Source organism: Pleurodeles waltl, chromosome 4_2 (assembly GCF_031143425.1).
Source record: "Pleurodeles waltl isolate 20211129_DDA chromosome 4_2, aPleWal1.hap1.20221129, whole genome shotgun sequence".
Taxonomy (NCBI): Eukaryota; Metazoa; Chordata; class Amphibia; order Caudata; family Salamandridae; genus Pleurodeles; species Pleurodeles waltl.
Genome location: NC_090443.1, coordinates 383,659,182 through 383,674,977, shown reverse-complemented (window position 1 = coordinate 383,674,977; position 15,796 = coordinate 383,659,182). Strand labels below are relative to the sequence as shown.

The window sequence follows — 15,796 nt, the reverse complement described above, 5'->3', positions numbered from 1 at the left end:
TCGTTGTTATATATCACTGGGCGACGTTCTCGAGCCAGCTGAAGTATTGTGTCCTTGTCTCTAATTCAGTAAGCGCACAATGATTGGCCGTGCCTGCGCTCCCGGAGGGAGCCGGGGGCCAAGCGACCGGTGCGCCCGCTCCACCACCAGCACCTGAGAGAGCTCACTAGGGAAAAGTGATGTAAACATAGTCTCCATATAATCCTCCATTCGTCCCATGGCCGTCGACTCCGGCAGCCCCAAAATGTGAACATTATTGGGATCAGGCTTCAAGGTCCTCATTCTTATTGCGGATAAGTTCTAACACCCGCTCTATCCGCAGTAGCTTCTCCATCTTCGCGATGACCATCTTCTATGACCATCTTCTAGATCCGATGTGTGCGACTCCACATGCTCAAGACAGGTGGTATGACCATCCACCCTCACCTTCAAGCGTTCCATTTGTTCAGTTAGATGGTTCAGTTTCCCATCAATGCTAGCCAGGCTATGTTTAAAGTCTACGAACATAGCTTTCACAGAGGGTGATTGCGTGTTTTCTTGGGGAAGGTCGGCGCTTTTCTTTTTGCCCTCAAACGTAAGTTTGGGCTGCTTCTGATCCGCCTTTCCCATGGCGAACAGCTCCCACCGCACCACACAAGGCTACACCATGAAACACGCCAACCCGGGTAGCTACCCAGTCCAAAGGGAGGACAGGGGACGTCATCTATCTCTCAACTTGACTGGGGCTAAACGCCCTCACACACAGCTTCCAGATGGTATCAGCACGCCCTGTCAAAAAGTAGAGGCAGATGGACCCCCGACTGCAGTACCAACTCACTCCAATGTGAGTGCCACTTCCTGGTCCCAGCAGCAGTCACCGCGGCCATGTGTAGCACAGTTCGAGCGCCGCCCCCAGTAGGCCGCAGCAGGAAGCCCACAGTCAAGGCCACCAGAGCACACATCTGAAATCAGTGGGGGGGGGGGGAGGGTGCCATCCAGCCAAGCCACCCCCCCCCCCTCGTGCCAGTCCTCAGGCATGTCCTTGAGACACCAACACGCACCCCCCCCTCAAATGGATCCAAGCCACTGTCTGTTGCAGGCCACGCGGCGGAGCAGAGCACAAGCGTAGCCCTGTCCGCCTAGGCCGCCAGCACCCGAGGGGCCCACAAGTCTACTTACCCGCTGACTAGGCCCCTCGGGATATCCATCCACAATGGCCCCCGTGGCGCTGCCAAGAAGCCGCAGGGCCGAGAGCCAGGTAAGGAGAGGCGGGCAGTGCGCTGCACCTCCAACCGCGGGAGCGCCACGTTCCTAGGCCGCTTCCGCGCGAATCTAAGGAGACGAGTGCCAAGCCCAGCGCCGCCTCTGCGGCCCGCACGCCAGTAGCCGCTCCCACAAGGGAGGCCTCACGCCTCTGGTCTCCACCGCTGCACGTCGTCTCCCCGCACCTGGGGACAGCCTCAGCTAGCACCAGCAGCCGGTCCCGGTAGGATAAATGCTGGATTGAAACTCCTGAGTGGCGGCCATTTGCAGGATGGTCAAGCCATGCCCCTTACAGTCTTGCCTCTTTAACATACATCATGATATTATCAACATATAGCGTAATTGTACAAGTTGACCCTCTGACTGAAAAATTCTAGGCCCTTCTGTGAACTTTAACAGGTTGGTTGGAATAGAGCCACCTAATCTATCAGGTCATCAGTTTGCCAAATCCAAACCTCTTGAGGACCTTAATAATTTAACTCTAATATACAGTGTTGAAGGCCTTTTTGAGATCTATGACCAGAGACACAGAATCAGACCAAGATTTGGGGCTTCTTCTAGGGTGCAAAATAACTTCTGATATTCTAGAAGATATTACGTCCCAGGATGAATTCAAACTGATCACAGTTTTAGTCCAGGAAGGAGAGGCAAAAATGTAAGCAGTAATGGATCCCTGTCAGGCTTAGAAACTGAGGATATGATAGCTTCACTGGTCGAGGGAGGCAAGCAACCTTCCTTCCAAGTCGCTTAGACTAAAGCTGCAAACCTAGGACCTAATACTCTGGTATAGATTCTATAAAATTCATTTGGAACTGTGTCCATATCAGGGGTTCCTCCATTTGTTAAGCTGCCCAGGCCACCACCAAACTCTTGTTGTGCGATGGGCTGTTCTTATTGGTACTCCACTCCTGTGGGCTGACGTCCGTTCCTTTCCTTGCATTCCTTCTGACAACTACATCAATTTTTAACTCCTAAGCATACCTTGAATCGCATTCAGTTTGTGTAGGGTGTCACTATCTAAATCCAGAGGGTTGCACAGCAGCTGCTTCTCTTATCACAGAAGCTATTTCCAAGGGTGTTGAGGTTTTCATTTTAGCACCTGACGCAAGTTATTCGTGAGTCTAAATCTACCCATATTGGCCACCGAGTGGCAATGGTGCAGGCAGAAAGGAGAGTTACTTGATACCAGCTAAATGGATGAATCGGGTAACTGGAAGCAGATACCGGTTATGAGGTGCTGTAGTGCAAGTTCAAGGCAGTCTCTGGAGCACAAGGAAACTCAATCAGCCCATTAAGTCTGCTGGAGCCCACAGATTTGTTGTGCAGGATTAATGGTATTCAAAGGTTACCTCTATAAGGTCGGGATGACGAAGCACCATCAGTCCGCCCTCACACCCTTATTTTCGGTCTTTGATAGTGTCTGTGTGGTAATGGGACAGACATGAGAAGTTGAATGTAGCCCTTACCCACACTTAACAGGAAGTGATTAATGCCAAAAGAAGTCTCATGGTCCCATTGTGAGGGCAGCGTCACCAAAGAGCACAAATGAGAGAGGTGCCAGCATCCCTTGCACTCCCCCACTGCACTCTAATAACATTCTCATTGAACAAAATAAAGAGGGGGTGGCTCGCTAGACAGTGGTGTGTTACAGGTAGTTGCTTTGAGGTTGCTAGTAATTTGAGGTCAGTTGTCATGAAAAGCGCTGCTGTGTTTGGCCCGCTGATGAACTGCATCTTAAAGTGGTGAGAGTCACATTATAGCCTCATTCGTCGCCTAGAATCTGGTAGTTTTGGCGGCCCAGTGCCAGAATCTGCTCACCGTACCAAACACTGTCTTGGGGGCTGGCAGCATGGACTGGACCGCTTCCCCTATAGGTGGCATCTGCCTGGAGCTGCTTATGTGTATGGTTGGGCAGCCCACTTCTGCCACCTGCAGCGCAGCCTAATTCACTGTTCACCAGTGGGAGCCAAGTTTGTCCTCTGCAGCATGAGTTTGGCTGTGCTGGTGACTATGTAGGTGCAGTCCACTTCCACTCTTTGGTTGCTGGTTGGGTCTAACTCTGTGACACACCTCAGTTTCAAAGCATGCCAAGAGCAGGAAAGAGCCAGGTTGATTTCCTACCATGTAAAAGGGAGCAAGGTGTAAGTGGCACAGAGCTAAGCTACCACAAATCTGCCAACCTGGGCACCTGGCCACACCTTGTTCTCTCTTTTTCACTTTATCAGATCATGGGAATTCATGCATTGCATTATTTGATTCAATCATCCAGTAAACTATAGAATGCCTAAACCTAATCCCCTTTCAATACTTTTAATTTGCCTTAGATTATCTTCTTTTTAGTGACAAGAAGTTTGCTTACAGTGTCAACCTAAGGAGCAATAAATATTTGGGGTCCCTGTTTGCAACAAAATTAAATGTTCTGATGGATACAACTACCTGTGGATTCCTCACCTAATGAATACTCCCATGGCGCCAGCATTCGACGGAAATCTTCTTACTAGTCTCTGCACGTCGACGAGGACGTCACTCTAGCCCACGCGACGCCGTCTGACGTCATACAGGCAATAAGAGGTCCTCGACGACGTGCGGACGTCGGTTCCCTTTTTTCCGTGCATTCGAAACGGTTATCTTCGAGGGAGCAACTGTTACTTTTTTGGTTACAGTGTATTTTTGCTGCGTAGTCTTTCGCTGTGGTAATAATGTCGCAGAGAAAGTCTGGATTTAAGCCTTGTCGTGAGTGTGGAGGCAAGATGTCGGTGACGGATCCTCATTCCGATTGCCTTTGGTGTTTGAGCTCCGACCACGACGTCTCGACTTGTGATTCATGCCAGCACATGAATCCAAAGGCCCTCAAGGAACGTGAGGCGAAGCTGTTTATGGCTAAATCGAAGGAGAAGCATCACAAGAAGTCTTCTTCTCCAAGACATCGGCGTCATCGAGACTCCCGGCGCCGTAGAGAATCTCGGCGTCATTCGAAGGAGACTCGTTCCAGGTCTTCGGATCGGCGCCGAAGGACATGGGAGATCAGTCCCACGGTTACGCCGCATCCTTCGACGCCGTTGCCCTCTCCGGCGTCTCCGACTTCACCTGGACAGGCGTCGGTGATTGAGGTATTGGAGCCTCAGGTGTTTTCTCCGGCGCAGACGCCGAGGCCGGCGTCGGGGTCGCCTCCGAGACAGGCACCTCAGTATCCGGCTTTTCCCACACCTGGAGCCGATAGTTCCGCATTCTTGAATGCGATGTATGCCATCTTCCAACAGATGGCTCCAGGGGGTGCTCCGGCTGGGCCTTTGGCCTTTTCTTTGGGTGATCCTGCGCCTCTTCGGCCGGCACCCTTTATGCCCTTTCTCCCTTTTGGGAACGTGGGCTCGGCGCCAGTGTCGGCGCCGGTGGCCGCTCCGGTGGCTTCAGAAGGATTGGCCCCGGGGATTTCCATCCCGTCTACGTCGAAGTCGGGATTTCGGCCTGTGACTCCGGTGGGTCCATCTGCTTCAGCTGCTCTTTTGTCGGCGCCGAAGTTACCTGTGGCGCCGGACGCGGCGTCGGTGGCTTCTGAAGATCGGCGCCGATCTTCGACTTCGGCGGAGGCATTGTCGACTCCGCGTATTGAACAGCGACTTCATTCCAGGAGACGTGCTCTCCGTGTATTAGAAGAGCAGGAGTACCAACGAGCCCTGGAGGAAGGAGAGCTAGAGGACTCGGGTGATGGGCTGCGTGGACTGGAGTCGGCCAGTGGGCTGGACACTTCCCCTGAGTGGGATCTTTCGTCCCCGGGGGAGTATACTGAGGAGGCTGCTTCCTTTCATGCAGTGGTACGGAAGGCAGCTAGTTTTTTGGACCTGCCTTTGCCGGTGGTGGAGGCTAAACAAAACCTTTTAACAGAGGTGCTACATCCGGCCTCAGCTGCGGCGGAGCCTCTGTTGCCATTTAATGACGCTCTGCTGGATCCGGTGATAGAGGTGTGGAAGAGGCCGGCATCTTCCCCAGCAGTTCACAGAGCCGTGGCCAGGAGGTATCGGGCGGCTCCGACTGACCCTGGGTTTCTATCTAGGCACCCTACGCCGGAGAGCTTGGTGGTGCAGGCCTCCTGTTCAGCCAAGTCAGCGCCTGGTTCTTTCCCGACGGTGCCTGGGGACAGAGATTCAAAGAAGCTAGAGGCGCAGTCGAAGAAAATTTTTTCGTCCTGCAGTCTGGCGTTAAAAGCCACCAATGCAACCTGTATCCTGGGGAGGTATATTCATGCTCTGATGGATGACATTTCCTCATCGTTTGCAGAGCTTCCCCAGGGTCTTTTGGATCTTGTCTCAAATGCCCAGGCTGCTGCGACCCAGATTATCCAGACGGGACTGGATACCACCGACTCGGTAGCCAGAGCAATGGGCACAACTGTGGTGGCAAGGAGACAGGCCTGGCTCCGTAACTCAGGCTTTTCTGCAGATGTACAGTCCACATTGTTGGATCTCCCGTTTGATGGGGACAAACTGTTTGGAGCCAAGGCTGATTCGGCCTTGGAACGTTTTAAGGAAAGCAGGGCCACGGCTAAGTCGTTAGGGCTCCAAGCTCCATCTTCCACGGCCTCTACCAGATTTTTCAGGAGGTTTCGTGGATTTGGGCGTGGCTCTTCCTCCTCTTCCTTTCGGGGAAGATATCAGCAACCTGCCTCTTCCCATCCCTATAGATCTTTCAGGGGGAGAGGTAGGGTCCGCACCAGAGGAGCCTCTCAGCAGCACTCTGCCTCTTCCTCATCCTCTGGCGGGGTGCAGCAGGGGAAGCAGCCTTAGGCTTCCACCATTTCCCACTCACTCCTCTCCTGTAGGGGGAAGATTACAGCATTTTCTCACCAAATGGAAGACTGTTACAACGGACACTTGGGTTCTCAGTATTGTGGGAAAAGGCTACACCCTTCCCTTTCGGGAGTTCCCGCCCCTCATCCCGCCCCGCCCTTCTTATTGTTCAGAAGAACACCTCCTGTTGCTAGAACAGGAGGTACAAGCCCTCCTTTCCAAGGGCGCGGTGGAGTTGGTCCCAGAGCAGGAAAGGGGTCGAGGATGTTACTCAAGGTATTTCCTGATTCCCAAGAAGGATGGTCGTTTGAGACCAATTCTGGACCTGAGGATCTTGAATTGGTTCCTCAAGCAGGAAAAATTCAAGATGCTGACCCTAGCACAGGTGCTTTTGGCGTTGAACAAGGAAGACTGGATGGTGTCTGTCGACTTGCAGGATGCTTACTTTCATATCCCGATACTCAAGTCACACAGGAAGTATCTCCGGTTTGTGGTGGGATCGCAACACTATCAGTTTGCGGTCCTTCCGTTTGGTCTTACTTCAGCACCTCGAGTCTTCACGAAGGTGATGTCGGTGGTTGCGGCAGAACTCAGAAGGAAGGGGATAGCAGTATTCCCTTACTTGGACGACTGGTTGATCAAAGCCAAGTCCCCGGAGCTTGTGTCGCATCATCTGCAGTCAACAACCCAGTTGTTGTTCGACCTGGGTTTTTCGGTGAACGAGCCCAAATCTCACCTAGAGCCCTCTCAGCGCCTCCTGTTCATAGGGGCAGTACTGGATACAACATTGGGTCGGGCCTTTCCTCCGCCTCAGCGGATTCAAGATATTCAGGATTTGGTTCCAATGTTTCGAAATGGAGCGGTAGTTCCAGTCCTCAAGGTCCTTCGTCTGCTCGGTCTGTTTGCCTCCTGCATTCTGTTGGTCACGCATGCTCGCTGGCACATGAGGGCTCTTCAGTGGTGCCTCCGAAGGCAGTGGTCTCAACACAAAGGGGATCTAGAGAGTACTGTCAAGATCTCCAGAGATGCTGCTGTGGATTTGAAGTGGTGGATTGCAAGCAACAATCTTTCACAAGGAAAGCCGTTCCAGCAGTCGCCACCAGTGGCCACAGTCATAACGGATGCTTCCACTCTAGGGTGGGGAGCTCATCTGGGGGATCTGGAGATCAAAGGTCTTTGGTCTCCAGAGGAACAGATGTTTCACATCAATCTGTTAGAGTTACGGGCTGTACGTCTGGCTCTCAAGGCCTTCCTCCCTTCCCTTCGTGGTCAGTCGGTACAGGTCCTAACGGACAATACTACCACGATGTGGTACATAAACAAGCAGGGAGGAGTGGGGTCGTACCTTCTCTGCAGAGAAGCTCTTCGACTATGGTCCTGGGCAAAGGACCATCAGATTTGCTTGATAGCAAACCATCTGGCCGGAGTCTTGAACGTGCGTGCGGACAGTCTCAGTCGCCACTTCTCGGCAGACCACGAGTGGCGTCTCCATCCAGATCAAGTCCGTTTAATCTTCCAGAGGTGGGGGTTTCCTCGGGTAGATCTGTTTGCCACTCGAGAGAACGCGCATTGTCCGTTATTCTGCAGCCTCCAGTATCCGATGCAGGGAGCGTTGGGGGACGCGTTTCAAATAACCTGGTGCGGCCAGTTGCTTTACGCGTTTCCTCCCATACCCTTGATTCCTCGAGTATTGAGGAAGATTCGCCAGGACCGGGCTCTAGTCATCCTAATAGCTCCGGATTGGCCAAGGAGGGTATGGTACTCCGACCTTCTCCAACTCTCAATGTGCCCTCCGCTCCATCTCCCTTTCAGGGCAGACCTCCTCTCGCAGTCGCAGGGGCAGGTTCTACACCCCAACCTCCAGAGTCTGCACCTACATGCCTGGAGATTGAACGGGGCAACCTGAGTTCCTTCTCTCTCCCGCCTGAGGTAGTGGATGTTATATTAGCGGCCAGGCGACACTCCACTAAATCTATCTACGCTAATAGATGGTCTAAATTTGTTGCGTGGTGTGGAGAGAGGCAGATTGATCCTTTGCATGCTCATCTATCGGACGTTTTGTCTTTTGCTCTGTCTCTAGCGCAGAAAGGTTGTGCAGTGGCTACCATTAAGGGTTATTTATCGGCCTTGTCAGCCTTCATATGTCTTCCAGACCAACCATCTTCATTTAAATCCCCTATTATTATCAGATTCCTGAAAGGTCTTCTAAATAAATATCCTCCAAAACCATTCGTTATGCCGCAATGGGATTTGTCCTTGGTCTTGACTTTCCTTATGGGGTCCCCTTTTGAACCTATGCATTCTTGCCCCTTAAGGTATTTGGTTTTAAAAACAGTCTTCCTGATAGCTATAACATCAGCAAGGAGAGTGAGTGAGTTGCAGGCCTTATCAGTAAAGCCCCCTTATACAACTTTTTATGGGGATAAGGTGGTGTTGAGGACCAAGGCTGCTTTCCTCCCGAAGGTTGTTTCACCCTTCCATTTGGCTCAGGCAATTACTTTGTCCACGTTCTATCCTCCGCCTCATCCTTCCAAAGAGGAAGAAAGACTGCACCGTCTGGACCCAAAGAGAGCGTTGAGCTTCTTTATTGATAGAACAAAGGATTTCAGGCTGGAGGATCAGCTGTTTATTGGATACGTGGGCAAGAGGAGAGGAAAGGCAGTCCACAAGAGAACACTATCCAGGTGGGTTGTTCTTTGCATTAAAATCTGTTACTCTTTGGCAAAGAAGGATCCTCCTGAGGGCATTAGAGCTCATTCCACCAGAGCTAAGTCGGCCACTTCGGCCTTGGCCAGGGGTGTTCCTGTGGTTGACATCTGCAAGGCCGCAACTTGGTCGTCCCTTCACACTTTTGCAAAACATTACTGTTTGGATTCTGAGGTTAGAAGGGACGGCCATTTTGCACGGTCAGTGCTGCAGGATTTCTTGGTTTGACCATTTAGGCACCCACCGCCGGGCGTGGTACTGCTTTGGGACTCTATTCATTAGGTGAGGAATCCACAGGTAGTTGTATCCATCAGAAGAACGAGTTACTTACCTTCGGTAACGACTTTTCTGGTGGATACATTAGCTACCTGTGGATTCCTCACGGTCCCACCCGCCTCCCCATTGCCTTTCTGGTCTTTCCAAGTAATCCTTGAGTGCGCTCCTCTTGGTCTTTGAGGGTGCAATAGATGTTGTATATAATATATTTATATATATGTATATATCTTTGTGTATATACTTGATGTGTGTATATATTTTTAAAAAAGAGAGAGTTATATATATATATATATATATATATATATATATATATATATATATATAAAAGATTTACAGTTATTCATGCAATGTTGTGTATTTTTACAATATAATGGGATGTTGCCTTGCTCTTTCATTGCATTGCCTGGTTGTTCTCATGCACGTAAAAAAATGATTGGTACTGACGTCCGCACGTCGTCGAGGACCTCTTATTGCCTGTATGACGTCAGACGGCGTCGCGTGGGCTAGAGTGACGTCCTCGTCGACGTGCAGAGACTAGTAAGAAGATTTCCGTCGAATGCTGGCGCCATGGGAGTATTCATTAGGTGAGGAATCCACAGGTAGCTAATGTATCCACCAGAAAAGTCGTTACCGAAGGTAAGTAACTCGTTCTTCTTACTCATTTGTTGCTAATTCAAGCCCTAGGTTGCCTACCAATATTGAATTATAAGTTAAAGATTAGGATAGAGACGCAGAAGTGAGCTCGAGAGAAAGTTAATGTGCACAGGGAGATCCCATTGAAGGTGGGCACCGCAGGCAATAGCCCACTTTGTCCATGCGTTAAAAAGTCTCTTATCATTGGTTACTTGATTGTCTTTTAAATCGGTATTCCTTTTCAGTGGTTTTAGGTGCATCAGTGCATTTTAGTACATTATAGTACATTATTTTGGCCAAGGCTGACCTTCGAGGAGTGTTTCGTAGTGGTGTAATGGACCGTCGCCCAAAAGTCTTGTCTGCACACAGGAACCATAAACCATTCATAAGCAAACTATGTTTGCTATGCCACATTAACTAAGTTGATTTCCTCTTGGAGGCTGTTTGAGCTAGTTTGTGTGCTCTCAAAAGGGTGAACTCTAGGCAATTATTTGGTGTATAACTGCAACTTGAGTCATGCTTTAGTAGCCATACAGATAGAAAGATAGCTTGTGGGTTTACGTTGAACACTTAGGGGATTTCAGTGATGTGCCCTTCCAAAGACTGGTGTGCAGTTTTCATCATCTCTTACCCACACATTTTTCAAGTGAAGGCATTACAAAATATAGGCAGGACTGCAGCATTTAAAAGCATGTCTCATTGTAGATATTTCTGCATTGATTCCTATGCCTTCAGTAAATTTTGCTTTGTAGATACTAGAAGGGTGTGTCCAATGCCACTAGCTTATACCACCATGGTATTCTTCAATGTCAGAAACCTCTCTTACTCTGTAGCTGCCATCTGAATGCCAGCCACAGTCCCTGTTGTAGTACAATGACCGCTCTCTAGCGGCAGGGTAAATGCAAGGTATTACTTAGTTTTCCAGCAAGTCTGAAATTGAAGGAAACTTCACGTTCATACCATGCTTCATCACTAGTAACTGGCCCAGTAGGGCTGTATTGCAAAGCCCTGTCCTGCCACATTATATAAAGTGGTTCACAGTTTAGGTTGAAGTGACCATGGAGTCGAGAACCTTTATCTCGATGAGTTTCCCACGAGCTGTGTTCATTTATTTAATGGACCAAGTATGCATATACTGACTTTAAAATATTGTTTAAAATTGTGTCCATTAGTTTAAATCATGTGTGTCACAATCTTCTTGAAATAAATCCAAATTGTTAGAATAAACGGGAAATTACCCAACCCCTAATTATAACTCAACTTAATAACAAAACCTATAAAAACATGGATCGCATTTGTATTAAATTAATATGTTCCCAAAGGGCAACAGTAGAGTTAGAGACTAGACCTATAGGAGAGGTAATAAGGTTATGCTGTTATGTGAACCTAACCATAAACATTAATGATTTAAAGTAATGCAAAACATTAATTTCCATCCTTCTTTTGTCTAAGAAGAAAAGTGCACCAAGAGCTCTTAAGATCAATTCAACACAAATTCCAAAACAAATCTGTAACGTTTGAACTAGTTTATCTTAATGATGCTAAATATTTTCAACATCTAGACTTTGGTCATTAAGGCCATGTAAACACAGAAGCAAGAAGCAGCAGTCGTGTATTGTGAGTGTATCTTTTATGTTGCAGATGTCTCCCATCCATCTCACTCTTGATTTTCTTAAAGCTACAGAGCAGTCTAAGGCGAGTGATCTTATCTGCCATTGTTCTTCCATCCATATCTAAGCCTTCTTTAGAAGCCGGGAGAGAATGATGAAGTAGAACAGTTACCCTTTTCTGGAAGTTCAGATCTAAGGCAAAGAATATTAAATGCTTTAGGCTATTTAGGACAATTGCATTTACACATTTAGAGAAAGGCGTTTTGATTCAAAGTTTACTTTGTTTTATATGCGGTTCTGGACCTAAATCAGTAAAATATACTCTACATCTTCTTAATGTAATAAATAAATACAATAAATAAAACGTGATATTTGTTTTAAACAGACCGGCAAAGCCTGAATTGCATAAGCAATACTATGCAATGTTGAGTGTTATTTTCTCAGATAAGTTTAGTCCTATTTACTGTACACTACAGTTGCACCTTTCAGTCCTTATGAGAGGCCTTGATCACTTGAAAACTTGGTCAGTCTGTTTTCTTCATATATAACGACCATTTCATATTTAAGTCTGATACCTTTGTACTTTCTTTTTTCCGCTTAGGTACTAAATGGTTCTTTTTCTTTGGAACTGGTCAGCGAGAAGTACTGGAAAGTCAACAAACCAATGGAACTGTATTACGCGCCTACTAAGGAGCACAAATAAGCTTTTTGAGAAAGCTGGAAGCAAAGACTCTTGCCCTTTTATAGCTGTGATTTCTTAAGAGACTGACATCATCTTCCCTTGAATCAAGAAAATAATACTGCAAGGCTTAGACTGACAGAGCTCACCTTTTCCATTCATTTTGCGCATCAGTATGCTTACTACATTCCTTTGCGTTTTTGATGCAGAAAAGCGCAGACATCTCCATGTGAATATCACAGGCGTAACATGTCACCAGCAATTGACATTTAAGCTACCAGTTTGAAAGTAGCAACCAGGTTACTAGAATTACAGAAAGCAACATTTTGACTCGGTTGCAAGCAGGCCAGATCCTCCTGGCAGCCGAGGCTGCCTTAGAACTTGCATCACTGGTTGGTCTATTGCCTAAAGCTTTTTTCTGCTTTCTTTCTTCCAAATGGCTTGGCAAGGTTTTGTTTCAGAATTGGTTCCGATTTTGTTTTCTTTAATTTCGAAAAAGCGCAGGGTGGCTTTAAGGACACTTTGAATTATTTATTTTTTACATTTCCATTAAATAGTTAATCTCCAGACACGGATAATCCAGGTTACGTGAAAGGTCATCTAAAGGCAAGCATTTCCAGCCCACTGACTGAAGCTGCATAAAGAGTATTACTTCCGATGGCCACAAAGCAAAGAAGAAAATGGAGGTTGAATTTAGGATTAGCAGCACTTCCAAGTTATTCCTATGTTCCCAAATGGTTATTTCTCTGTGTTTTTGTTTTCAACGGTTCACCGATCCTAATATATTTACCGCAGCCCTAAGGTCTATTTCTGAAGCAAAATGTGGTTGTAAAACTACTCACCCAAATGAATATTTAATGCAAGAGACTACCGATTGCTTGATTCCCATCGCTATGCATTTGCTATCCCTATCAACATTTTCACCTTGAGAGGCGAAGTAGCCTGAGCTCTGAACGCTTACTCTGTCTCACCACACAAGAGAAGCAGAACCAAACATTTCTTGGCTGCCGGTGTTGAACAAGAATGGTACCAAGAATTCTGTCTAAATACGTAACAGTGAGGTCCCAAACCTTGGGAACGCCTCTGCACCTACAGCACTTCTTGGGTCGAACTGCGCTTTTCTGCTGCATGTCATTGTCATTTTTTGGTTCTATTTAATAAAATCAACATTTTAGCATCTCATGTACACATTCTCTTTGGAACCTAGGTATGTTCCACTTGAGGCACAAATTTCCTTCTGGTTCTGAGGTGGGAACAAAAACAAGGTGAACTTAGTAAAAATAACAAAAAAGGCGCTGTTCATGCACAACAGCTATTTGTAAATGCAGAATAGTCCGTTTTGATTGAAGGTCCACAGGCAGAGTCCTGCATGAACATCACCTCATTGGCTACTTTGGTATACAATTTTATATTTGTTTTTAGTACTTTAAACAATAGGTATGTACATTTTCCAAAATGAAATTTTCGACTGTGCCATGCCATTGAAATTGAGCCACTGACTTTGTACACCTGGAGGGCCTCTTTTTTTAATGCAGTTTGTTACTGTGCTATGTTTAATCTCTGCATGCCTACTGATTACAAGCCTATTTTACATGCTACGTAGGGTAATGTGCAGACAAAGTAGTCACTGCAGCTGCAAAATATCCAGTTTTCATTGTGGTTTATATTAGAATTTTGGTACAAAAGTGAAAGAGGCAAGCGTGAAGCTGCATTGTGTATATGTATAGAAAGTGTCCTTGTTTTTCTTCGGTATCGATATAATATGTATAAAAAACGTGCAGCCGATTTGTGAACATCATTTTCTTTTCACAACAATGTTAAATTTACTCAGTATTTATGTTCTTGTTTAAACATATATGCGTTTGATAAACCATCTGTTGAACAGTGACGTCAGTGTGAGGTGTATTCGTTTGCGAATTAAGCATGTTTTAATGCCTAATGTTTCATTAGAGTCAAACATTAGTCAGCTGCAATACCCTGATGAACTCCTTACCTTAAACAACTTTACCATTTTCCCTCGTTTTCTTTTTACATTTCCTATGCTGTTGATGAAAACATTTGTGAGGAGAGCCAGACTACCTCCAGTGCCCAAGCAGTGTGTCAGCCTTTTCACAACTTCCCCAACTTTCGAAGGGGATATCAAACAATGGTGCCTGAACATCTGAAAAATCTGTTTTTCATCCAGGCATCCCCGTGGAACACTCTTTGACTGCATAGAAAGTGTCTTTTCAGTTTTCGAGCCACTTGGAGTATCTTAATGTGGTGCTGCCATGCCATCCAGCAGTAGCTCCTTAGAGGATTGAATGTAGGGTTCTGATATTTTGGAGTAGTTAACGCACCTATTTTCCAGAAGGCAGGGATGAATATTTCCGAAAATCAAGTGGCAGATGATTTTAGGGTTACACTGCGCAAACAAAACATTTTATATTCCAGTGCGCTCATTCTCTTTGACTCCCAGCCTAACGAAATAGAAGGAATTATATTTTTAAGTCTTGCATCAAGATGTCGGCATCAGCAGGAGCGCCTAAAGGAAGGAAAAGTCCAATGAGGAATTTCTTTTTTTTGCATAAGACCGACCTAGCAAAGGCTGGTGCCCAATCAGGTTTGTCCTATGCCCTTTTTTACATGTTGCATCAGTGCCTCGTTGGAAATGAGGATTAGTTCAGATTTTCTAACAGTATCTATAAATAGCGAAGTCTTAAGATGCTGCCTATGCAGGGAGGTAGGCAATGTTTTGGCTACCTTTTTTTATTTTATTTTAGTTTTTTTTTTTTTTTTTGTGTGTGTTGTAATTTGTTATTATTATTTCGTATCATTGGACAGGTACATAGAGCAAACAGAATCCCACCTTTTAGGGGGTGTACAATCTTTACAGTTTATAATCACTGTTTACAAACATGCCAAATAAAAAAGCAATTGAAACCAGTGTTAATATTTACATTTGAGAGCCAGTATTGCTAGCATAATGGCCTTGTGTCAACAGTCAAGGTGTAGAGATCGGAGGGTGTTCAAATCTCGTCAGCGTATGATATAACTGTAGTCGTCGGATACATCCATACCGTGGTACTGCTATAGAACAGTACCCGTATGCTAGTGGTAGTATTCAGCAATTGTTTAATAACCTCTCATTAGCATAATCTGTGTCTCTCATGGGGTTGGGTCATTGTATGGTTATTTGTGTCTATCCCTAGTAATAACCCTCCTCTAACGAGTTCAGGGGACCAAAAGGAGGATAGTTTTACGGAGGGGATTATAAAGACTCGATGGATAATGAGGTGGGAGGAATAGTTTCGGGTGGTCTCCTTGAGAGGGGTGCTAATCGAAAATAGATGCATTGTTCTATCCTAGTATGTGGGAGAATATTTTGCGGTACGGGTTGGTTTGATGATAAAATAATCTAGTGCTAAGGATGGGGGCATTCCTGCGAGCAGGGGGAATTCAGTTTAGTAGAATAGTGTTGGGGAGAATGAGAATGGCGATAATCCTGAGAAGGAAGGAATGATAATAACACCAATTATAATAATAGCAATAATAAGAAGAAGGAGAATAAAAATGATGATCGTGGTGATAGTGAGAGCAATGGTGACCGAGGGGGGGGGCGAGATTATAGAAAAAGAGGGGTAGGGGAGGTAATGGTGATATAAGTAGAGTCAGGGTTACAGGGCAGGCGAAATGATGGTGCTAGGAGATAGGGAGTGGAGTGATGATAGTAGTTTACTGGGGATGTTGATGTAGAAGTGCAGGGATGGGGGGGCGTTGGAATTGAAACCATGAGTCAGCTATACAGAGTTGGGTTACGGGGGAATAATCGAAGAGGGTGTGTAGGAAGTTGGCTCTGTATGTGCTATTTCAAAGTAAGGAATAGC

At 46.5% G+C, this 15,796-nt stretch overlaps 1 protein-coding gene across 2 annotated transcripts in view; it reads left to right on the top strand.

Moving 5' to 3' along the window:
- RNF2 (ring finger protein 2) overlaps positions 1-13,818 on the top strand; it is a 131,467-nt gene extending 117,649 nt beyond the window's left edge. For both annotated transcript variants that reach the window (XM_069231508.1, XM_069231509.1), the window contains exon 8: positions 11,853-13,818. In XM_069231508.1, the coding sequence (XP_069087609.1) occupies positions 11,853-11,954 (102 nt within the window). In that variant the 3' untranslated portion in view covers positions 11,955-13,818. The remainder of the gene's footprint in view (positions 1-11,852) is intronic.
- The last annotated feature ends 1,978 nt before the right edge of the window (positions 13,819-15,796 follow it).